Source organism: Molossus molossus, unplaced genomic scaffold (genome assembly GCF_014108415.1).
Source record: "Molossus molossus isolate mMolMol1 unplaced genomic scaffold, mMolMol1.p scaffold_m16_p_4, whole genome shotgun sequence".
In the NCBI taxonomy this organism is placed as follows: Eukaryota; Metazoa; Chordata; class Mammalia; order Chiroptera; family Molossidae; genus Molossus; species Molossus molossus.
In genome coordinates, this window is record NW_023425377.1 from 66,804,035 (window position 1) to 66,828,362 (window position 24,328).

Consider the following 24,328-nt stretch of genomic DNA (forward strand, 5'->3'; position numbering starts at 1 on the left):
CACCTTCTAGCAGACATTTCAGGACGAGCACCAGAAATGAGAAGAGGGCTGGTGCTGAGATGGTGTCTTGACACAGAGGAGACCAGGAGCCATGTTTTGAAGGTAGAGCTTGCTCTGGCCGGTTTGGCTCAGCGGTTAGAGCAAGGCTTGTGGACCAGAGAGTCCTGGGTTCGGTTCCCGCTAGGGGCATGTACCACAAAAATAAATAAAGTGTGAAGGTAGAGCTTTGCTCCTCAGGAGACTTGAGCCCTAATTTGGGTTCCAACTTGCCACCCTGTGACCTCAGCCAAATTCCCTGCTTTGGCCTTTACCTGAGGTGCTGTTATGTGGGTGTGTTCAAGTCCAAGTAACAACTCCCAGGGCAGAAGTTGGAAGAATTTGGGGGATGAACAATAATGACATAGCTAATAATCAAGCACACCCTGTGCAGTCCCCAATCTGTAGAGAAGGGGAGGTCCAGGGAGGTTAGGAGATCTGCCCAGACTATTTACTCACACTTTTGATGACAATTGTGTGGGTTTTTTTCCCCTACACTAATCAGTTCTCCAACTCTCTCGACACCAACCGGGTTTCCTATAGTTTAGTTCTGATGCTGTTTTCCTGGACTTTACCCCACAGGTAAAGTCGCGCATAACTGCCCCCACGACAGATACCAGCACAAGTGTTAGGTTGCCACCTGTACTTTGACCAACCAGCTATAAATTGAGGGTTTCCACAAACCCCTCCTCAAGGTTCATAATTTGCAAGGATAGCTCACAGAGCCCAGGAAAGCATTTTACTTATTAGATCACTGGTTATAAAGGATACAACTCAGGAACAGCCAGATGGAAGAGATACACAGGACACTAAGCTTTCATGCCCCCTCTGAGCTGCCACCCTCCCAGCACTTCCATGTTTTCACCAACCAGGAAGCTCTCTTGAACCCCAGAGGTTCCATTGTATAAGCACAATTAATTTAATCTTTGGCCTTTAGTGATTAATTACATCTCCAGCCCCTTTCCCCTCCCAGCTTTGAAAGTTGGGGCTGAAAGTTCCAACCCACTAATCAAGCCTAGATCTTTCTGGATACCAATCTGCAGCTTGCCTCTTGTTCTGGTGCCTCCCAGCGGCTCCCCAGGGAGGTGCGGCAGAGGCCCCTGGGCCTGGCTGTTGTGGCTTTGGCGGGACCCTGCTGAGCTGAGGCCAAGGTGTGTGTCAGCCCCAGACCTGCCAGCAGTGATTCACACCAGACTTTGGCCTAGCCCTGGGAGGTGACTGGGGGTGGCAGCCTCACTTCTCTCGCCAGGACTGTGGCTAAGAGTCAGTGCCCATTTCCACCAGACCCTGTGTGGATCCCAAGGGGCTTTGGGCCCAGCCCCACCCTATGGAGCTTTCATCCTAAGAGCAGGACACAGACACAGCTGGCCTTTTAAGAAGTTATAGCTTCCTTTGATCTAAACCCTCTCATAGCTCCTGTGCATCTTCTCAATAAAACCCTAACTCCCCTACTCTCCAAGGCCCACCTGTGACCCCTTCCCGCCCTCTTCTCTTTCCCTTATATCCATATTAGCTTCTTTTCTTCATTATGCCCAACTTGTTCCCACTTCAGGGCCTTTGCCTATAACTGTGCCCTCCTCCACCTGAGAAGTTCTTCCCCCAGCTCGCCCACTGCCAGCTCCTCCCCTGTGGGTCAGCCCATCCCATCCCCTCTTTGGTCTCTCCCTGAGTTTCAAAGCCTCAAATTATTTGGATTGTGTCCCCTGACACAGATCAGATCCCAGCCCAAAGTAGGTTCTCAGAAAATGCCCAAGGGATGAGAGACAGGCTGCTTCCAGACACATGGAGGTGGAGGTGAGTCACTTCTGCGTTCAGAGCCCTAACTTTCTGCTCAGGATGGGCAGGTAATACATAGCAACCACCATGATTCTCAACTCTGACCCAGGTACTGCCCCCCCTACCCCTGAGTCAGCCTTCTAGAACCCCTTCCTCCCAGAAGCTGGAATTGATTGGCCAGAACTTGGCTGAGTCATAAAGCCACCGTGGCACCAGGGCCCCAAGGTTGGCCATTTTGGCTGGTGTGTTCAGCTTCAGGGGCAGGTGAGTGAGGCTTTTGGAGAACTTTGAGGGGGAGGTACATGGGTACCTGATCATTCTTCCCTGGCTCCCAGTGTCCTCACAGTCCCCTTGGGCCTTCCAGGCCTCTCTGAGTGGGGGTCAGCTCCCCAACCCCTCAGAGCAGGGGCACTAAAGTCCCCCAAAGGCCTGATGGTGGGCTTGTCTGCCTGGGGACCCAGCCTGGAGAGTCTATCACATCTTGGGTGTCTAGGAAAGTGGGCTTAGTTTGTGTGACACATAGGAAACTGAGACTCAGAAGAGTTTACTCAAAATTGCTGAGCCAGCCCTGGCCGGTTTTGCTCAGCAGTTAGAGTGTCGGCCTGCAGTCCAGAGAGACCCGGGTTTGGTTCCCGCTAAGGGCATGTACCTCGGTTGCAGTTTGTCCCCGGCCCTGGTTGCTCGTGCGGGTGGCAGCCACTTGATGTGTCCCTTTCATGTTGATGTCTCTCTCTCTCTCTCTCTTCCTCTCTCTCCCTCCCACTCTATCTGAACAAAAAACGGAAAAATGTCCTTGGGTGAGGATTAAAAAAAAAAAATTGCTGAGCCAGACTCTCAGCTTGTGTGTTTGGGGGCCCCCTTCTTTCTTTCTATCCCCTGTAATCCCATTTCTCTTACTCTGTTTGTTTGCTCATTCTGGCTGAATTCATCAAAAAGTCTGAACCATGTGGTTGATAAAAACCCAAGGTGGTGTCTAGGGTGGACTAATTCAGACCCTGAAACTGCCAACTCCAAATTTTGAAGATTGAGCTCCATCCATCCATCCATCCATCCATCCATCCATCCATCCATCCATCCATTTGTCCATTTCATCCATCCATCCATTCATCTGTTCATCTGCCCATCCTATTCATTCATCCATTCATTCATGCATGCATCCATCTATCTATTTATCCATCTATAAATGTTGATTGAGTACCTACTGTGTGGATTGTTCTAGGCCATTGGGATCCAAAAGCAAACAAAAAAGATATCCCTACCTTTGGGTTGCTCATCTAATGGGGGATGCAAATCTGAAACAACATCAAGAAGTAAGACACATAGTATGTTGGCTTCTCCAGACCTCAGGTTCCTCCTTTATGAAATGGGGACAATGACTGGGTTCACCTCCAGGGAAGTTGGCCTCAGGTCCATTTGTTTTTATGACTCAGTTCACATTGCCCCTTGTTCTCAGTGGGCCTGGCCATCTTGGGGCCGGAGTGAAGATTGGGCACAGGGCTGGACATTCAGGCCATCACACACTTAAAGCAAGAATGTTCAACATGAAAGGAGGGAGTGCATTGGTTGCCATCAACAAAGCATCAAACACAAGTCTTAGTGGGGATGTGGAGAAAAGAGGACTCAAGTACACTGGTGGTGGGAATGCAAACTGGTGTAGTCACTATGGAAAACAATGTGGTATTTCCTCAAAAAATTAAAAATTGAGCTGCCATTTGACCCAGTGATTCCACTTCTAGGAATATATCCTAAGAAGCCTGAAACACTAATCAGAAAGAATATATGCACCCCTATTTCATAGCAGCACTATTTACATTAGCTAAGATCTGGAAACAGCCCAAGTGTCCATCAGTAGATGGGATTAAAAAAAGCTGTGGTGCATTTACACAATGGAGTACTGTGTAGCCATAAGAAAGAAAGATCTCTTACCGTTTGAGATGACATGGAGAGACCTGGAGAGTATTATGCTAAGCGAAATAAGCCAACCAGAGAAAGACAAATATCACATAATTTCACTTATTTGTGGAATATAATGAACAAAACAAGCTAATGAACAATATAGATCCAGAGACATGAAAGTAGGGAACAGACTGACAAACCTTAGAGGGAAGAGGGAGTGGGGGGACAGAAACAGATAAACCAAAGAACTTATATGCATATATATGTAACCATTAGACACAGACAACAATATGGTGAAGTGGGGGAGTGGGGAGGAGGGTGTCAACGGGGAAAAAAGGAGAGACACTTGTAATAAAAAAAGTATCTTAAGAAAAGAAAGGAAGGGGTACATGGACCTTTGAAAATTAATTGATTCTGGTCAACTCTATCTTGAAGTGTCTAGTTCATTATCATCTCAATGATATGGCTGAATTTAAGTCTACCATTTTACTGTTTACATTCTCTGTTGTTTCTAATTTTTATCCTTTATTCCCCCTTTTCTGCTTCCTTTTGGATTATTTGAATTTTTAAATGAACCTCTGAATATGTACTCTGTGATAAAGGAGTTCCGTTGTCTCCTTCCAAGTGAGTGTGATGTTACCCTTTCTCAATAGACAACGCTGTTGAGACATTGCAGGAAGAAGAGGCTCACATGCAAGAAGGGTCAGTTGTGGAGGTGTAGAGACTACAGGTGGAACTTGCCCCAGTCATGGGTACAGATCATCATCCCTCTGTGACTTTGCATCCTTTATCTGGTGAAAATCTTTCTCTAGCCTTCTTGATCTCCAAACCATAGCCCTCATAGTGGCCCATGCACTGCAGGCCTCCTGCCCCTCCCCACCCCCCAGCACCTGGACTCCCAGTATGTGCTCACATTACCAATTGCTGATTACCTGCTCTTCCACCTTTTCCTTGCCCAGCAACTCCAGACCAGTTACAGCAAGGCCAAACCAGCAAACATCTCTGCCATCTGGTGGGCCAAACCACATCTTCTCCCAGGAGGTCTGAACCTGTTCCAAATTTGCCCCTCCTTGGAAACATTCCCTCAGTCCTAGGAAACCACCTAGAGTTTAATTTTGTCTTATGGTTAGTCTTTTATCATCATTAACAATTCTTTATATTACATTTCCCTGTTTTATTTTATTTTAATTTAATTTTACTTTTTGTGGTACATGCCCCTAGTAGGAACCGAACCTGGGACTCTGGTCCGCAGGCCAACGCTCAACTGCTGAGCCAAACTGGCCAGGGCTACATTTCCCTATTTTAAACTATTCTGTAGTTTCTGCCTCTTGATTGGGCCCAGACTGCTACAGTGTGGTTCTACTATCTTCTGGCTTCCATAGTTTCTGATGAAAATTTGGCTGATTCATGAAGTTGCTTGTGTTATGTATTATTTTTCTCTAGTTGCTTTCAAGACTTGATCTTGCCCTGGCCGGTTTGGCTCAATGTTTGGAGCGTTGACCTGTGGACCAGAGAGTCCTGGGTTTGGTTCCCTCTAGGGGCACGTACCAAAAAAAAAAAGACAGAAACTTAAAAAAAAAAAAAAAAATCTTGATCTTGTTTTTCAGGATATTGACTGGGTTGAGTCCAGTTGTGTATTTCTTTGTACTTACCTTTCTTAGAATTTTCTGAGCTTTTAAAATCTATAAAAAATTTTCTAACAAAATTTAACCATTATTTCTTTACATATTTTTTATGCCCTTCTCTTTTTTCTGGGATCCCAAATACATATATGTTAGACCTTTTGGTGATGTCCCACAGATCCCTAAGTCTTGTTTTATGGCCAATTTTTCGCCTCTGTGTTCTTAATTAGATTATTTCTATCTGTTTACATTCAAGCACACCGATTCTTCTGTCATTTGCACTCTGCTGGTTAGCCCAGAGAATTTTGAAATTGAAGGTATTGTATATCTTTAGTTTTAGAATTTTTACCTGTTTTTTTTTCTTTTTCTAATATCTCTTCTTCCTATTTCTCTGCTTAGGTGCCCTATCTCTTCAGTCATTATGAGCATATTTTCCTATTTAGAATATTTATATAGCTCTTCTAAAATTCTTGTCTGCTAATTCCAACATCTGGGGTATGTTAGGGTCATACTCCATTGATAACTTTTTTTCAGGAGAGTGAGTTTCATTTCTCTGTTTATTCATATGTCTAGCCATTTTGAAATATATTCAGTACACTGAATGTTATGTTGTGGAGGCTCTGGATTCTGTTATATTCTTCCAAAAAGTGTGGTTATTTTTGTGTTATCAGTCAATTAATTTGGACTCTTTATGACATGCATTGCAAACTTTCCCTCAGTCCTTTATCTTTTGTCTTTGACCTTGTTTATGGCATCATTTAACATACATTTTTTTAATCTTTTAAAAAAATATGTTTTTTAGCCCTGGCTGGTTTTCTCAGTGGTTAGAGCGTCAGCCTGCGGTCCAGAGAGTCCTGGGTTCAGTTCCCGTTAAGGGCACATACCTCGGTTGCAGTTTGTCCTCAGCCCTGGTTGGGTTGTGCAGGAGGCAGTCACTCGATGTGTCCCTTTCATGTTGATGTTTCTCTCTCTCTCTCTGTCTCTCTCCCTCCCGCTCTGTCTGAACAAAAAATGGAGCCCTGGCCGGTTTGGCTCAGCGGTTGGAGTGTCGACCTGCGGTACAGAGACCCAGGTTCGATTCCTGCTAAGGGCACATACCTCGGTTGCAGTTTGTCCCCGGCCCTGGTTGGTCGTGCGGGTGGCAACCACTCGATGTGTCTCTTCACATCGATGTTTCTCTCTCTCTCTCTTCCTCTCTCTCCCTCCCGCTCTATCTGAACAAAAAATGGAAAAATGTCCTCGGGTGAGGATAAAAAAAAAAAGGAAAATTGTCCTCCGGTGAGAATAAAAAATAATAAAATTAAATTAAATTAAAAATATATGTTTTTATTGATGTTTTAGAGAGAGGAAGGGAGAGAGAGATAGAAACATCGATGCAGAGAGACATCAATTAGCTGCCTCCTGCACACCCCCACTGGGGATTGAGCATGCAACCCAGGCATGTGCTCTGACTAGGAATGGAACTGAGACCTCTCAGTCCATGGGATAATGCTCAATCCACTGAGCCACACGGGCTGGGTCATTTTTTTTTTTTAACCTTTATGAAGTCAAACATATATCTGTTTCAGATTTTTTTAGTTTCCTGTTTAGTTTTATAAGAGCTCCCTAATTCACATTATACACACATTCTAATAAAAGTTCTCATAATTTTTAAATCCATCTGGAATTTTTTGGACTATGGTGTAAGATGGGGTCCAAGCTGTGTTCTCCCAGATGGATTGCCTTGTACTTTTTATTTTGTACCTTATACCATGATTTTCACCTCCTGAATTAAAATACAATGTACCATTGTTACACTGGGATCAATTTTGGTTTCACCTTTCTGTCTCAATGGTTTGTCTAGTTCTGGATGGGCACCATACTGTGAATATGATAGCTTTTGAGTATTTTTATGTATTTGGTAAGTCAAGGTCCTCTTTACTAGTCTTGTTCATAATCTTGGCCAGTCTCATTTATTCTTTCATTTGAACACTGAAATCATTCCTTCAATTTTCAAAAAACTCCCTATTGGGATTTTAATTGGACATGAATTGTTCTCTGTGAATTGTGACATTGTGTAGTCCTAAGTTATATGAATTCTTTCTTTCTAATCTTGAGGTACATCTTTTATTTATTTTTTTATTCTCATCCGAGGACATTTTTTTGCATTCATCTTCAGATAGAGCGAGAGGGGGAGAGGGAGGAAGAGAGAGAGAGAAACATCAATGTGAGAGAGACACATCAAGTGGTTGCCACTGGGGCTGTTGGGGCTGGGGACAAACTGCAACCAAGGTACATGCCCTTAGTGGCATGCCCATAGTGGGAACGGAACCTGGATCTCTCTGGACCACAGGTTGACGCTCTAACCACTGAGCAAAACGGACCAGGGCTCATGGATTTTTTTTTTAAAGTAATCGTTTATTTATTTATCCTCACCCGAGAACATTTTTCCATTTCTTTATTTAGAGCGGAAGGAAGAGAGAGGAAGAGAGAGAGAGAGAAACATCGACATGAAAGGGACACATCGAGTGGCTGCCACCCACAGAGCCAGGGCCAGGGACAAACTGCAACCGAAGTACATGCCCTTAGCGGGAACTGAACCGGGGTCTCTCTGGACCGCAGGCTGATGCTCTAACCTGAGCCAAACTGGCCAGGGCTCATGGTACATCTTTTAGATGGCATTTATCTCCTTTCTTGGCCTTCATATAATTTTTTTGCTTTTGTGAAAAATTTGTTTCTATAAGTTGTATGGTTTTTTACATTACTATAAATAGTATCTCCCACCTTCATTTTCATTTATAGCTGATTTTGCATCAAATGCAGAAAAGCTGTTTGTTTTTGTATGCAGCCATGTGCCTTAGGAAAGACGGGAGATAAAAATATATAGGTATAGCCCTGGCTGGTGTAGTTCAGTTGGTTGGAACGTCATCCGGTGCCCCGAAAGTTTGTGGATTCAATTTCTGGTTAAGGCAGGGATCAGGGTGCATATGGGAGGCAACAGATGAATATTTCTCCCTCACATTAATGTTTCTCTCTCTAAAAATCAATGAACATATCCTTGGATGAGGATTAAAAAATCTATCTATTGCCCTGGCCGGTTTGGCTCAGCAGTTAGAATGTTGGCCTGAGATCCAGAGAGACCCGGGTTCGGTTCCGCTAAGGGCATGTACCTCGGTTGCAGTTTGTCCCAGGCCCCGGTTGGGGTCGTGCAGTGGCAGCCACTTGATGTGTCCCTTTCACGTCGATGTTTCTCTCTCTCTCTCCCTCCCACTCTATCTGAACAAAAAATGCAAAAATGTCCTCAGGTGAGGATAAAAAAACAATCTATCTAGATAGATAGATACAGATTTATATAAATAAGAAACTATATTTTAAAATTAAAATATTAATAATACATTAATAATTATGTATTTAAGTGTATATATTTTAATCTTCACCCGGGACATGTTCATTGATTTTTAGGGAGAGGAAGGGGGAGAAAGAGACAGAGACAGAGACACTGATGTGAGAGAGAAACATCAATTGGTTGCCTCCTGCACATGCCCTGACGGGAGCCAGGGACCAGGACCAGGGGTTGAACCTGAAACCTAGGCATGTGCCGTGATCGGGAATCAAACCTGCAACCTTTCTGTATACAGGATGATGCTCCAACCAACTGAGCTACACTGCCCAGTGCAGATATACATGCTTATGTAAATATATATATGGTGTGTGCATTATTCCTCACTAGGAATTGATTTTTAAATAGAGTGGAAGGGAGGGAGAGAGACAGACAGACAGAGAGAGAAACATTGATGTGAGAGAAACACATCGATTGGTTGCCTCCCACACAACCCTGACCAGGGCCAAGGATGAAACCTGCAACCCAGGTACATGCCCTTGACCAGAAATTGAACCTGAGACCCCTTCGGTCAGTGGGCTGATGCTCTAACTGCTGAGCCAAACTGTCCAGGGCTGAAATATATATATATATATTTTATAGAGTGGGAGGGAGAGAGAGGAACAGAGAGAGAGAGAGAAACATCGATGTGAAAGGGACACATCGAGTGGTCGCCACCCGCACAACCAATCAGGGCCGGGGACAAACTGCAACCGAGGTACATGCCCTTAGCGGGAACCGGACCCGGGTCTCTCCGGACCGCAGGCCGATGCTCTAACCGCTGAGCCAAATCGGCCAAGGCCTGAAATATATTTTATAAATATATATATATATATATATATATATATATATATATATATATAAAAATTAGAATATCTTAGGTCTTCTAGGTAGACAATCCCTGCACCTGCTAGCTCTCCTTTTAAAATATTTACCCTGTATAAAGTCACCACAGCTTTTTTTTATTCACTCATCTACTGATGGCATTTGGGCTGTTTCCATATCTTAGGTATTGTAAAAAACAGTGAAGACCTGGGGTGGGGCAGGGGCTGGATGGAGGAAGACAAATAGGGAGAAAATGGGGGCCATCTGTAATACTGTGAACAATAAATAAATAAAATAAATAAATATATTTATGCTGATTATTCAGGTCCTTGTCATCTCACTTTGCTATAACCACCAAAAATGTTATCTGCAGTGGGGGTGGCTAACTGTGCATCTTATTTCTTCCTTTAATAGAAATGACTAGGGTTCATCATTTAATTTTTTTTTTCTACCCATGTTCAGATAGAGTGGGAGGGAGAGAAAGGGAGAGAGAAACATTGACTGATTGCCTTCCGCATGACCCGTCCAGGGCCTGGGACGAGCTGCAACCGGGGCACGTGCCCTTGACCGGAGTTGAACCATAGATTCATTTGTCCACGGGCCAACGGTCTACCACTGAGCCAAACTGGCCAGGGCTAGGATTTCATTATCTAAAGTGGCAACAGTTTTGTGGTTAGCCTTACAGTCTTTATTTATTTTTTAAAAAAATTGTTCTTTATTGATTTTTACAGAGAGAGGAAGGGAGAGAGAGAGAAACATTGATGAGAAAGAACATCGATCGGCCGCCTCCTGCATGCCCCCCACTGGGGAGTGGACCCACAACCTGGGCATGTGCCCTGACTGGGAATCAAACCAGTGACCTCTTGGTGCATGGGTCGACACTCAGCCACTGAGCCACACCATCTGGACTAGCCTTACAATCTTTATATACTTTTCCTTTTTTTTCAATTTATCATCAGATAGAGTGGGAGGCAGAGAGAGAGAGAAAGGGAGAAAGAAAGAAACATTAGCATGAGAGGGACACATCAGCTGGTTGCCTGCCGCACAACCCAGACCAGGGCCAGGGACTGAACTGCAACTGAGGTATGTGCCCTTGGTCAAAATCGAACCTGGGACTCATTAGTCCACAGGCCGATGCTCTACTGCTGAGCCAAACCAGCCAGGGTTATACTATTCCATTTTTATTAGAAATAGCTATTGTATTTCACAGAACACCTCTTGGACATTAAAAAAAAAGTTTTTATTGATTTTAGAGAAGAAGGGAGAGGGAAAAAAAGAGATAGAAATATCATTGAGCTGCCTCCTGCATGTCCCTTACTGGGAATTGAGCCTGCAACCCATGTCTGTGCCCTGACTCGGAATGGAACCAGCAACCTCTTGGTGCAAGGGTTGATGCTCAACTACTGAGCCCCACTGGCTGGACTCTTGGACATTTTTGTTGTTGTTAATCCTCACTCACAGATACTTTTCCATTGATATTTAGAGAGAGTAGAAAGGAGGAGAGACGGGGAGAGGGAGAGACAGGGGGAGAGACAGGGGGAGAGGGAGAGACAGGGGGAGAGACGGGGGAGAGGGAGAGACAGGGTGAGAGACAGGGGGAGAGGGAGAGACGGGGTGAGAGACAGGGGGAGAGGGAGAGATGGGGTGAGAGACAGGGGGAGAGGGAGAGACAGGGGGAGAGACAGGGGGAGAGGGAGAGACAAGGGGAGAGACAGGGGGAGAGGGAGAGACAGGGTGAGAGGGAGAGACAGGGTGAGAGACAGGGGGAGAGGGAGAGACGGGGAGAGACAGGGGGAGAGGGAGAGACGGGGAGAGGGAGAGATAGGGGGAGAGGGAGAGACAGGGGGAGAGACAGGGGGAGAGGGAGAGACAGGGGGAGAGGGAGAGATAGGGGGAGAGGGAGAGACAGGGGGAGAGGGATAGACGGGGAGAGACAGGGGGAGAGGGAGAGATGGGGAGAGGGAGAGACGGAGAGAGGGAGAGGGAGAGGGAGAGACAGGGTGAGAGGGAGAGGGAGAGGGAGAAACAGCAATGTGAGAGAGACACATTGATTGGATGGTTTCTGGATTAGGGTGAGTATAAATAGTTAGACCTCTTGAGTATATTCATCAGTGTGGATTGACTTGCTTTCAAGATACTGACAGTTTCTCCAAGTGGTCTGTATTTTTAATTTTAGCCATTCTTGTGGATCTGGACACTATTTCTTATGGCTAGATAGCATAATGTTCTATTGATGAATTTAAGCAACCTCTTGTTGATAAGCATTTGGGCTGTTTTCAATTCTTACTCTTCTAAACAATACAGTGATGAACATTCTGGAACACCCTTCTTTTTATTTTTGCTTTTTTAGTAATCCTTACCTGAAGACATTTTTACATTTATCTTCAGTCAGAGTGGGAGGGGGAGAGAGAGAAACATCGACATGAGAGTGACACATCAATTGGTTGCCACCTGCACAACCCAACCAGGGCCAAGAACAAACCAAAACAGTTATGTGCCTTTGGCTGGAATTGAACCTGCAACTCTTTGGTCCACAGGTCGACGCTATAACCACAGAGCCAAACCAGCCAGGGCTCTGGAACACCTTCTCATACACTTGTAACTGACCCCCTAGCTATCACCTTTTTGGTTATTTCCAGTTGTTTTGTTTTTACATACAAAATAACCCTAGAATAAGCTTTCTTGTACATTCATCTTTGTGGACTTAAAAGCTTTTTGTTTTCTTGAGATTTGAGGCTTGTTTTTTGTTTTTTTTTTTTTTGCTTTTAACATCTCTTCTCATGGACTTGAACACAGAGTCAACCCAGGGCAGTGTTGTTGCACGTTGCATGGGATGAAGGGATGAAGGCTGCTTACTCTTGCAAGCTGGCTTCTGAGATTGCACCTTTTCTTCATGCTCCTCCTCCAACTCTATGACCCTCCAAGGTATGAAGATGGGTGGACAAGGGTCTGACTGATACAGTCAGAAGTTGGGGGGGGGGGACTTCGGTCAAAATAGGCTCCAGTTATGCATCAGGGTTGCTTGACAGCATCCCAACTCTCTGCACCAAGATACTTCTGAAAACCACAGTCATTTTGTCACTCTTCTTTCTACCTTTCATCTGCCTTTGATCTATCCATTATCTGTCAGTCATCTACCATCCATTCACTGATTCATTCTCAATCCACCAGTGGTCTCTTCTTCAATTCCTTCAATTCCTCTTTCCATTCACATACTCATTTATCTACTCAGATTTTATCCACCCATCCATCCATCCATCCATCCGTGCATTTATCTTTCCATTCATTCCTCGCTCTCTCTACACACCCATCTATCCATCCATGCACTCATCTATTTATCCATCCATGCACTCATCCATCCATTTACCCACTCACCTATCCATCCACTCACCCACCCACCCACCCACCTACCCATCTATCCATCCATGTGTCCATTTCTTTATTGATCCGTTCATAAATTCATAAGCTTCATTTATTCATCCATTCTTTCACCCAACCCTTCATCCATCCCTTCAACTAATCTACCATCCATTCACACAGATATATCTATTCAGTATCAAGTCATGCATTCATCTATCCATTTGACTTTCAATCCACTCACCCACTCATTTAGTAGTCAAGTTAGTCACTCACCCAACACACACTCATTCACATCCTGAAACCAGACCCTATGACTAAGATGGGGACACAGATGTGACTTGGACTTGTTTCTTGTTCTCTAGTAATTGATAGTCAGTTGGGTGAGACAAATAACAATAACACACACACACAAACAGGAAATTCCCCAAACAGTGTGATCAGTGCTGTACTCACAGTATGTTCCAGATACAGGTGGCCATGAGGCAAGGCTAGAGAGGGCCTGCAATGGATAGGAGAAAGATTGCAAGGTGCCAGGAACAAGATCTAGGTCCCAGGGCAAGTGCTCACTACAGCCGTGACCCCTCTTGTGTGCACGACTCCACTCTCTGACCACCTCCCTACCACCCCTGTCCCACAGGCAGAGTTGATCCGCCTAGGAACCAAGACAATGCAGCAAGCAACACAGTTACAGTTGTCACCTAATGGGCAGAGCTCCTACCAGTCCCAGCCCAGCCCCAATCTCCAAGACAAAGTGGGGACACTGTGTTCACAGCCTCCATGTGAGCCACCTGCGTCCAGGGAGACCCTCCCACAACAGCTGGACAAGGACAAGAAGGTGCTCAAGCGTATTCCACGCCTCCGGGCTGTGGTCGAGAGCCAGGCTTTCAAAAATGTCCTGGTGGATGAGATGGACATGATGCTGTCTCGTGCAGCCACCCTCATCCAAGCCAACTGGAGGGGCTACCGGCTCCGGCAAAAGCTGATCTCCCAGATGTCGGCAGCTAAAGCCATCCAGGAGGCCTGGCGACGCTTCAACAACAAGCGCCTCCTCCGGTCTGGCAAGGCAGTAGAGAAAAAACTGAATGTGGATGAGAGGGACATCCCTTACCACCCCCCTCAACAAGTGCGGTTCCAGTATTCAGAAGAGGGCAAGAGTCTTCCAGCCTCCCCTGTAATGGTGAGTAAGGAGACCCAGTTCCCTTCTGCTGACAGCTTGGCTTCCTGTGCCCACCAGCTGGCCCTGCTGCGGCCCCTGGGCATTCCACAGCCCAGCATGCAGGCTCCTTGTGCCACTGGAGGCTCCAGCGTCACTTTCTTGCCACACCAGACTGTTCCCATCAGACTTCCGTGTCCAGTGAGTCTAGATGCAAAGTACCACCCATGCCTGCTAACGAGAACCATCAGAAGTAACAGCTGTGTCCACTTAGAAGGGAACATGATAAAGACCACGCAAGTGACTGTCAGAGCCAACAAGGCAGGAGCCTCAGGGCCACCACCAAGTGGAAAGTATGCCCAGGCACTTTATGGATCCCTCAAGACCCAGACCCAGGCCCATGTGGAAGCAGAGGGCCGCAAAGCCCCACCCCAGACAGGCCAAGCATCTGTGATAACCAAGACCCTACTCCAACCTTGCCTGGTGCCCACCATAACAATGACTAAGACCCCACCTCAGAGGTACCCGGCAGCTGTAGTGACCAAGACCCCACTCCAGTCGTGCTTGGCATCCATGATGAACAAAACCCAACCCCAACCATGCCCACCTCCCACAGTAATAATGGCCAAGACCCCACCCCAGATGGACCAGGCAGCCCCAGTGGCCAAGACCCCATTCCAGTCATGCCTGGCAGCAATCTTGAACAAGATCCCAACCCAGCCATGCCCGGTACCCACAATAATGCTAATGAAGACCCCACCACAGTCGTGCCTGACTGCCCCAATGACCAAGACCCCAGCTCAGATGCAACCAACAGCCTCGATGACCAACACTGCACCCCATACACAACCAGCTGCCATGACCTCAATGATCAAGCCCCCTACACAAACCTGCCCAGTGCCTGCAATGGCCAAGACCCCACCGCAGACCTGCCCAGTGCCTGCGATGGCCAAGACCCCGCCGCAGACCTGCCCAGTGCCTGCGATGGCCAAGACCCCGCCGCAGACCTGCCCAGTGCCTGCGATGGCCAAGACCCCGCCGCAGACCTGCCCAGTGCCTGCGATGGCCAAGACCCCGCTGCAGATGCACCCAGTGGCCACGATGGCTAAGACCCCACTACAGACATGCCCAGTGGCTACAATGGCCAAGACCCCATCTCAGATGATCCCAGGGGCCTCAGTGACCAAGACCCCTCCCCAGACACGTCTGGTGGCCATGATCACCAAGACCCCAGCCCAGTTACGTTCGATGGCTGCCACCATCAGGACCCTCTGCCTGCCTCCTACTGCAGCTGGAAATCTGAAGGCTTCACCTCCAACAGTCTTGGCAGCTGGGACTCCCAATACCTCATCGCATACATATCTAAATAGACCAAAGGCTAAGGCTGTGGTGACCACGAGGCAGATGGCAGGCACGGCCAAAGTCTCATCTCATTCACACTTGACTGAGGGAAAGATGAAATACTGCCCACCACATCTGGGAGCTGGGGCTCCCAAGGCTCCAGCTAGGCCTTTCTTGGAAGCCGAGAAAATCAAGACCTTCTCCCAGAAACAGATAAAAACAGCAACCATGTCTAACACCAGTGTGGCCAAGGACAGGACCAAGGTCTTATCACAGGCTCACCTGAAGACAGATGTCATGAAGGTTCAGTCCCAGGTGTATGTTCCTGTAGAAATGTCTGGGGTGCAGTCCCAGGCACAGCAGGGCACATATCCAACCAAGACCCTGCCCCAGGCACAGATGGCCACCTTTTCAACCACAGCCTCACCCCAGGGACATCTGCTCAGGTTGCAGACTACAGCCCTGCCCCAGGCAAATCTGGGCACGTGTCTGTCCAAGCCCCCACCCCAGGCACACCCACCAGCCAAGCTAACCAAGGCCCCATCCCTGGCCCATCTGGGCACGTGTCTGACCAAGACGCAGTCCCAGGCACATCTGACCACAGGAGTGATAAAGGTCAAGTCTCAAGCACATCTGCCTACTGGGCTGACCAAGGCACAGTCTCAAGCCCAACTGGTCACAGAAACAGCCAAGTGCCTCTATGCTGCCCACCAGGCTGCTGAGCTCAATGGCAAGACTCAGTCCCAACCGCTCCTGGCTGGGTTCAAGGCCTCCACCCAGCCCTGCCAACATGTTGGCTCTCTTGGCACTTTGTCCCGAGCCAAACCAGAGGACAGACTGACCCAGCTCCCGGCCCACAGCTATGCCCAGGGCAAAGCCACACAGGGCCCATGCCAGGGGGCCCCCGAGACCCCGAGCAAACTGGTGCCTCTGCTGGCATCTGCTGGACACCCCACATGCAACATTGAATCCTGGGGTGACAGCGGGGCCACCCGGGCCCAACCATCAACTGCCAGCCCAGCTGTGCCTTGTGAGGAGGAGCTGGGGGCCTCCCAGCTTGCCTCACTGTGTGCTGAGCTGGCTGCCGTGCTGGGCTCCCAGGAGGACCTCCGCGCTCTGCTGGCAAAAACTCTCTCCCAGGGGGAACTGAGGGCAGCACTGAACCAGGCCCTGTCCAAGGAGGTCCTGGGTACCACGATAGCCAAAACCCTGCCCCAGGGCATGCTAGGCACAGCACTGGTGAAGGCGCTGTCCTGGGGTGACCTGGGCACTGCACTGTCCCGCGCCCTTTCCCGGGGTGAGCTGCGGGCAGAACTCACTAAGGTCATGCAGGGCAAACTGGTGGATATGCTCAGCAAGGCCCTGACAGAGGAAGAGTGGGCCACCCTGAGCCAGGCCCTGTGCCAGGGTGAGCTGGGTGCCATCTTGAGCCAGTCCTTATCTCAGGCAGCCCTCCGGACTGGACTCATCCTCCCTAAGGCTGCCTCGAAAACACTGGGAAGTGGGATGATGGTGACGCCAGCCCCAGTGGAGATGGACTATAGGGAGAGCCCGTCAGCTGCGTGGGGGCCCATCCTGGGCCATGTGAGACCACAGCCTGTCAAGGTCAGGGTTCCTCAGGGCAGGGCCTGGGAGGGCTTTGTTGGAGGAGATAGGGGATGGAACCATGGTTGGGAGGTCACCCTGTTTGTCTGTGGTCTCAGTGGGCGCCTCCAAGGTAGGGTGATCACTACTATTCTTCAGTTTCCCCCTGATTGCTGTTTTGGACCCCATTCTGCAATGGGAGATGGGGCCCCCCAGGGACTCCTTGCACCCTGGGGTGGGCGAATTGGCATCAGATCTCAACTCTGGGTTCAGTGATGCAGGCCCCAATTTGCCTGAGCCACTTCCCCTGCAGCCACCCCACCATCTGTGGCAGCTGCTCATTACCAATGGCGTGGCCCCAAGCACTAGCCAGTCATTAGTGGCTGGTGGCATGGCCCCAAGCTCCCACAAGCCACATGTGGCCAGCAGGGTGGCCCCACATCTGTTGGCATAATTGGGGGGAGGGCAGGGTGGCCTCAGGTAAGCTTGTCAGCACTGTGGGTGGTAGGAATGTCATCCACTCCCACCAGTGTGCCACCACCTATGGGGGTCTGCTTGTTGGTGTCAGCCCTCTAGGGTCACCTGGGGGATCCCTGGGGTGTATCAGCCATCAGCGGCCAAAAGTCTGCAACAGCCATTCATGGTCCCTGAGGAGACCATGCAGAGGACTCAGTCCCCAAATTATACATAGGTTTCTGTGGGCACTAGTGAGATGACCAAAAAGGTGACCTCAGGTCTACCGAGGGCCACCATGGTGAGCAAAGTGCCCCCAACCCAACCACAGACCCCCAATGCCTGTAACAGAACCCCAGGACCTTGCTCCATGTCTCCTGGTCATCACTGGGCATTCAAGAGTCAGGGAGACCCCAGTCTGTTGGAAGCTTCCCCAGGAAGTTGGTTAATGCTCACCTTTCCCCATGCGGCCATCTCTGGGCAGGAGAAAAATCAAAAACGGGGTATCATTTCTGGCACATGTTGCTCACAGGAGCTGGTGACTGACCATGTACTCAGTGAACTGGTGGACAGTTTGCCACAGAGTTCAGTGACCTGGCAAGAAGCTTCTTCAAGGGCTGCACAGACTATGACCCAAATGTGAGCAATTCCCAGAGCTTGCTGTGCTGCAATAGCTCACTTAGCCTTTATACCCTGTCTGTGGCCAGCCTGACTGTTGTCACCTTGATGGAGGGGGAGTCCTGGGAGGCCAGCTCATATGGGGACTTACTCTCTGGGGAGGCCATGGGGAGGTCCCAGAGTTCTGGGGACCTGGAAGAGATGGAGAGAGTAGGCCATGGGCACATGACCCCAAACTCCCACCCCCTGCCCTCCCCAGCCTCAGAGCTTATTCTCATTCTGCACCACAGATCAGTGTCCAGTCAGGTGATCTTGAGTGTCCACTGGGGCTCAGGTGATCAGGATGAGAGGGATATGTTCTCAAACCAAACTCTATGGGTCCAAAAGATAGCTTGTACAAGAACCCTGCAGGACAGCACTGAAGAGAAGTCTGTCTTTAGGTAATGTGGTCCCTCATATCAGCAGCCATCTTTGACCAGTAAGTTGATCCCAAGCCCATCCTAGCCATCAGTAGCCAGTAAGGTGGCTCCAAACCCAGGCCAGCTCTCTGTGGCCAATAAGGTGACCCTCAGCATAAGCTAGTCATCTAAGGCATGTGGGGTAGGTCCCAGCCTAACCAATGCAAATATGGGTAATAGTCTGTCCCCCAGCCTAGGTCAGCCATTTGTGATGAGTGGTATGGGTCACACACTTACTCAGTCAATTTGGGCCCCAGGGGTGAGTTCAGATCTACTGTGATCTAGGGTGAATGCAGTGGCCCCTTGTCTGTGTCATCCATCCTTTCTAACTGAAGTCACCTAAAATATACATCTATCTGGGGCCAGTGGCATGGGCCAGGGGCTGTCAGCTGTCTCTGGCCACTGGGGTGGATCCATATCAGGATTATCTGATGGGTCACTGGGTGACCTTAAACTTCCAGGTCCCTAAACTCAGTGGTGTCCCCTGGGTTTCATCAACCACTCAGTGTCGGTGGGAGGTGCCCATACACAAGAGAATATTCTGCTGTCATTGTTTCAGCCCCAAACCTCTGCCAGGCATCTGTGACCAGTGGAGAGGACTCTTGTCTAGGCCAAAGAATCAGGCTATCTCAGGGAATTATATTCAGAGGCATGGCTACAAGCATGTCTCAGGGCACCATAGTTGCTGGCATGCTCCCAAATGTGTCTTGGGAGACCCTAGCTGATGACAAGTTCCTAAATATGTCTCAAGGACCTGTGTCTCCCAGTGTGACAAGGAGTATGTGCTGGAGAAGTGTGGCAACTGCTATGGGCCCAAGGCAATCTTAGGCGGGCAGTGGCATGGTTCCCATATCATCCTGGGCCTCTGTAGCAGGTACACCTTTGGCTTATGAACAAGCCAGAGGTGGGTCCTGGCTTCTCTTAGACTTTAGTGTTCAATGGACTGGGTCTATGAGTCCATCCAAATTTTCCCTGGCCAATGTAAGCCCCAGCATATCTCAATATTGATCTGCCAATATCTATGGACCCCACCAGTGTCCTATGTTCATAGTCACCACATTCAGTTTCCAACAACTGAATGCTTTCAGCCAGGAGCCTTGGTGGGCATAGCCAGTCTTCTGGTGCCGGGTTCTATAGCCAATAGGATGACCACAGCCGTGGCCCCAGGTACTTTGGTCAGTGGCATGGCCTCCAGCTTTCCCACAGGGTCTGTGATCAGTTATGTGGTCCCCAGCCTTCTTCTAGGTTATATGGCCAATTGTGTGGCTCAGACCCTTCTCCCAGAATCTGTGATCAGTGGCATGGGCCAGATCTTTCCAATTCCATGGCTAGTGCTGGGGCCTCCAGCCTTTCTCCAGGTTCTGTGATCAGTGATGTGGCTCAGAGCTTTCCCGAGGTCTTGTGGCTGCAGCATGGCCAGGACTCTACCTCCAGATTCTGTGGTGAATGGGGTGCTCCCCATACTAATTACAGCACCTGGTACAGGTGGAAAAAGGCTAAGACTCTTTGTAAGATCCTCTACTAATCTAACCTCTCCAAGATTGTTCCTAGGTTCAGTGGTGAGTGGGGTATGCCTAAGTATCTCTCTGGTTCTGTGGCCTCTAGTGTGGTCCCAGCATTTATGACGGGATGAGTCAGGGTCTGTTCTGGAGTCCATGCTAGTGTAGCTAGTCCATGCTCCACAGTTGGAAGTGTGGCCCACAGTCTTCCTCAGGGGTCCATGCTCACTGGACTCACCCCTCATCCTTGCCATGGAGCCCTGGCTGAGGAGGGGTCTGCAGCCCCCTTCCAGGCATCCCATGCCACTGGCCTGGCTCAAGCTCATCCTCAGGCCTTAGTTAGAAGCTAGTGGCAGAGCCAGAAGAGTGTATCAAGTGCCCATGGTTCTGCAAAGAGCCTCACAGTTGAGCTATGCTGTTGGGACAATGGCCTTTGAGACCAGAGTTGGCCAGGCCATGATGAAACCAGAGGACCTGGACAAGGTCTACTCCAGCCAGGTGTCCGTGGTCCTTGATTCAACCCCATGGGTCTCTGAGAGTCCCCTGGCACCTGATGTCAACTATGGCCATTAATTCCTGGCAAAAGACAACACTGTTCCCAAAAACCAAAGACTGTTGTTGGAGGAGGTGGTTCCCAGCCAAGCCAAATCTATGATGAGTGGCATGGCCCCTGTCCCCTCCCCAGCCTCCATGTTTTTCAAGCACACCAAAGCCAGCAGTGTTACCCCAACTCTGTAGCAGAGGTCAGCAACTAGTTGGAGAGCCCCTAGTTCCCACTTTGCAACTTCTCATGGGGTGCCCAGTGTACAAATGAATATGGGCCCCCTTAGCTCATCAGGTGCCAGTGGCTCACATTGTGCCCCAGAGTCCCTTGGCTGCTAACATAGTCCCCTGGAGCCCCTTCGCTACTCACATTCTCCAGAGCCTATTGGCTGCTCATGTGCCCTGGAGCCAGCCATTCCCATGGGATGGTGACTTCTACAGTAATATCAAGGTTGCTCAAGCTAGCTTGTAGCAGTTCTATGGCATCTAGTTTGCACCTGGGGTCTGTGTCTGGGACCACTACCCAGAGGTCAGGGGCCACCAGTGTGGCCTCACATTGCTGCCATATCAGTCTAAGGCTAGTGGAGTAGCATTTGGTGGGCTCCAGGTAGAAGCTGTCCCAAGTGCATTTCAGAAACCTGTGTCTAGGAGCCTGGCTCAGAGCAGCCACCACCTCCTTGGCCCTAGGAAGTCCTCCAGGCCCATGCATGGTAGCTTTGTCTCTGGAATGCAGATGGTTCTGTGGCCAAGACTGAGCCCTCCCAGCAGTTGGGGGAGCTGCCTCCAGGTCCACACAGGAAGGTCCCAAAGGTTCTGTGGGTGCACTGCTGGCCATGACACCGATTATCGGTACCGGCAATCTGGGGTTTGGAGGGTGTCTCTAGGTTATAAATCATTTATTTATTTATTTATTTATTTATTTATTTATTTATTTATTTTTTATCCTCACCCAAGGACATTTTTCCATTTTTTGTTAAGGTAGAGTGGGAGGGAGAAAGGGGAACAAAGAGAGAGAGAGAAACATCGATGTGAAAGGAACACACCGAGTGGCTGCCACCCGCATGACCTACCAGGGCCGGGACAAACTGCAACCGAGGTACATGCCCTTAGTGGGAACCGAACCCGGGTCTCTCTGGACCGCAGGCTGACGCTATAACCGCTGAGCCAAACCGGCCAGGGCTAGGTTATAAATCTTCACCAAGCATTTCCTGGCAGCCCCTTTTTAACTGGGAGTCATTATAGGGACCTCAGAATTTGCATAGTACCGTTGCTCTTGTGGACAGTCACAGGGCACCTCTGACTTCTGCTGTACTCCAGGGCCCCGTGGACGCCGGCGTGGCTGGTGGGCAGGCTTGGAACACTGCCATCCCCAGTGTTGCCATCGGACTCATGAACAGCACCAAGGCCCCCTGTGGTTCATGGGAACCAGCCAGGTGCCCTATGCAGTGGGATGCCGAGGGCAGCGAGGCAGCGCTGGATTCCAGACGATTTGGGGAGCTGGTGGCGTCAGTGCAGACTGTGGAGAAGATAATAGTGCAAGCTGCAGTCACTATACAGGCGTGTGCACGTGGCTACTTGGTGCGCCGTACCATCAAGGTGTGGCATCAGTGGGCTATCATCATCCAGGCTGCCTGGCGTGGCTACTGTGTGCGGCGGAACCTGGCCCAGCTCTGCAGAGCCGCCACGATCATCCAGGCCACGTGGCGAGGCTACTTCATTCGAAGGAGCCAAACTCAGCAAATGCTGCTCCCTGGCACATGGATTGAGGTGGGTGGCAGGGCCAGGTGCACCTCCGACCATCGCTGCTTTCAGTCCTGCCAGCCACACGTTTGTACCCTCTGCCAGTCACTGAGTCCCCAGCTGGGGAGCCCACCCAGTGCGGTGATGCTCGTGGGTTCCAGCCCCCGCACGTGCCACATGTGTGGCCAGACCCTACCCACGCGGGTGGTGCAGGGCATGGGCCAAGGCACCACAGGCCAGAGGGGCATGCTGTGGGACAATGACACCCAGCCAACCCCCCAGGGACCCCAGCAACCCCATAGCCAGAGTAAGGCAGCCACCATCATCCAGTCCACCTGGAGGGGCTTCGTTGCACGTCGCCAGCTGAGGCAGCAGCAGGTAGCAGCCAAAATGCTTCAAGCCACCTGGCGTGGCCACTACACCCGGGCCTCCCTAACCACAGATGCCCTTTTGGGGACAGCGGCATGGGACAACCCACAGAACATGCAGTGGCCAGGAGTGTAGGACCTTGGCTTCCCAGTGGGGGGACACCAGGTGAAGTGCCATGTGGCTCTTGGTCTAATAAATAAAGCCCTCCACAGCCTGGGTCTTGGTCTACCTGTGCTTATAGGGTTATCTTGGGCATGGGTGTGGGGAGAATGGGGGTGTCTGGAACACTCTGGACTGGGGGAAAGCCTAAAGCTTTCAACCACATAGTTGCCACCCAGTGTCTGTGTCTAGGATGAGGACCCAAGCCCTTCCTGGAGGTCAGGAGCCTCCAGTATGGCCACTGAATCTGTCCATGAGTAGTGGAGTGGTGTCCAGTCGGTTCCAGATGGAAGGTGTCCCTAACACACTCCAAAAGTTAATGTCTGGGGACCTGGCCCAGATGGTCACCACAAGTCCCTTGGCCCTAGAAAACCCTATGGGTGAATGCATGGTGCCTCCTTCAGGAAACGCTAGGGGTTTCCAGCCAGGTACTATTTGGTGGAATGCTGGGCTCACCCCCAAGGGGCCCCAGTCTAGGAGAGAGAGCTAGACACAGATGTTCCCAGCCAGTGGGGTTAAGGACAGGGCAGGGAGGGGGAGAGGGGCTGCAAGCACCCAGAAGAGGCAGCCTGATTGAAGGAGGAGCAAAGGGGTGATTGCATGGGTTTGGGGCAGCTATGGAGGGGGCCACTGAGTGAATGGGGGCTACGGGGGGAGGGGAACTGAAAGAAGCAGGGGTGTCCTGAAGGAATGAGAAGAATTTGAGGGCTTCAGGTCATGGTTCAGGTGGGATTTTTAGGCAAGGCAGGCATCCAGGTGGAGAGCGTATGGCACCGCTGGGAAACGGTAGCACCCCCCCCCCCCCATAGACCCATGTCCTGAGGCCCCACCTCCGCCTCTCCTCTGGACTGGTGTAAAAAGCAGCCACCTGGCCATTCACCTGGCCACACATCGCACCTGTGTAGAGCCCAGCTTTCACCCTCCCTAGGCAGGAATGGCAGGCTCCCAACTGCTACCACCACTTCTGCTGCTGGTTCTGGTGCTGCTGCTGCAAACTGACGTGAAAATCTCTGCCTCTGTTGACACTCCTACAGGTGAGGAAGATGAGCTTCTAGAAAGCTGGAGGGGGCCATGCTGCCCAGCCACACACCTAGTGTTTGGGCCCCTACCCCAGGCCAGGCTGGGAAGGGCTGCTCCTCCCAGAAGCAAGGTGAGAGATGGGTTATGAGAACAGCTAGAGCATCCCCCTCCACGACCCCACTCTAGCCCTGAGGCTAACGATTCTGCAACTCCAGCTTGACCTGAGCCAGTGAGAAGCTGTGACCACCTCATATCCAGTTTGAGGTTCCATTTTAAACCTGTTCCTGTTAGCCAGCCCCCAAGAGAAGGAGGAGCCCGAAACCATGGGAAGGGGGACAAGGGCTCATTTCCTGGTCACTAAGCATCTATGGCTCCCAGAAGTTCTTGACACCTAATTGTCTTCTGCTGCCCTGTAAGACTGTTCCCAGGGTAAAGAATTGAATTTCTTTTTACTGAAATTTTAATTTTTTGTTTTTGCATTTATTTTCAGATAGAGTGGGAGGGAGAGAGGAAGAGAG

The 24,328-nt window shown here is 49.7% G+C and overlaps 1 protein-coding gene across 1 annotated transcript; it reads left to right on the forward strand.

Moving 5' to 3' along the window:
* Nucleotides 1-12,356: 12,356 nt before the first annotated feature.
* On the forward strand, nt 12,357-22,766 carry IQCN (IQ motif containing N). Its single transcript, XM_036242036.1, has 5 exons — nt 12,357-12,438; nt 13,511-14,476; nt 14,546-15,001; nt 15,098-16,972; nt 21,840-22,766. The coding sequence occupies exons 2-5, from the start codon at nt 13,541-13,543 to the stop codon at nt 22,764-22,766; spliced, it is 4,194 nt and encodes a 1,397-aa protein (XP_036097929.1). The 5' UTR covers nt 12,357-12,438; nt 13,511-13,540.
* Nucleotides 22,767-24,328: the final 1,562 nt, after the last annotated feature.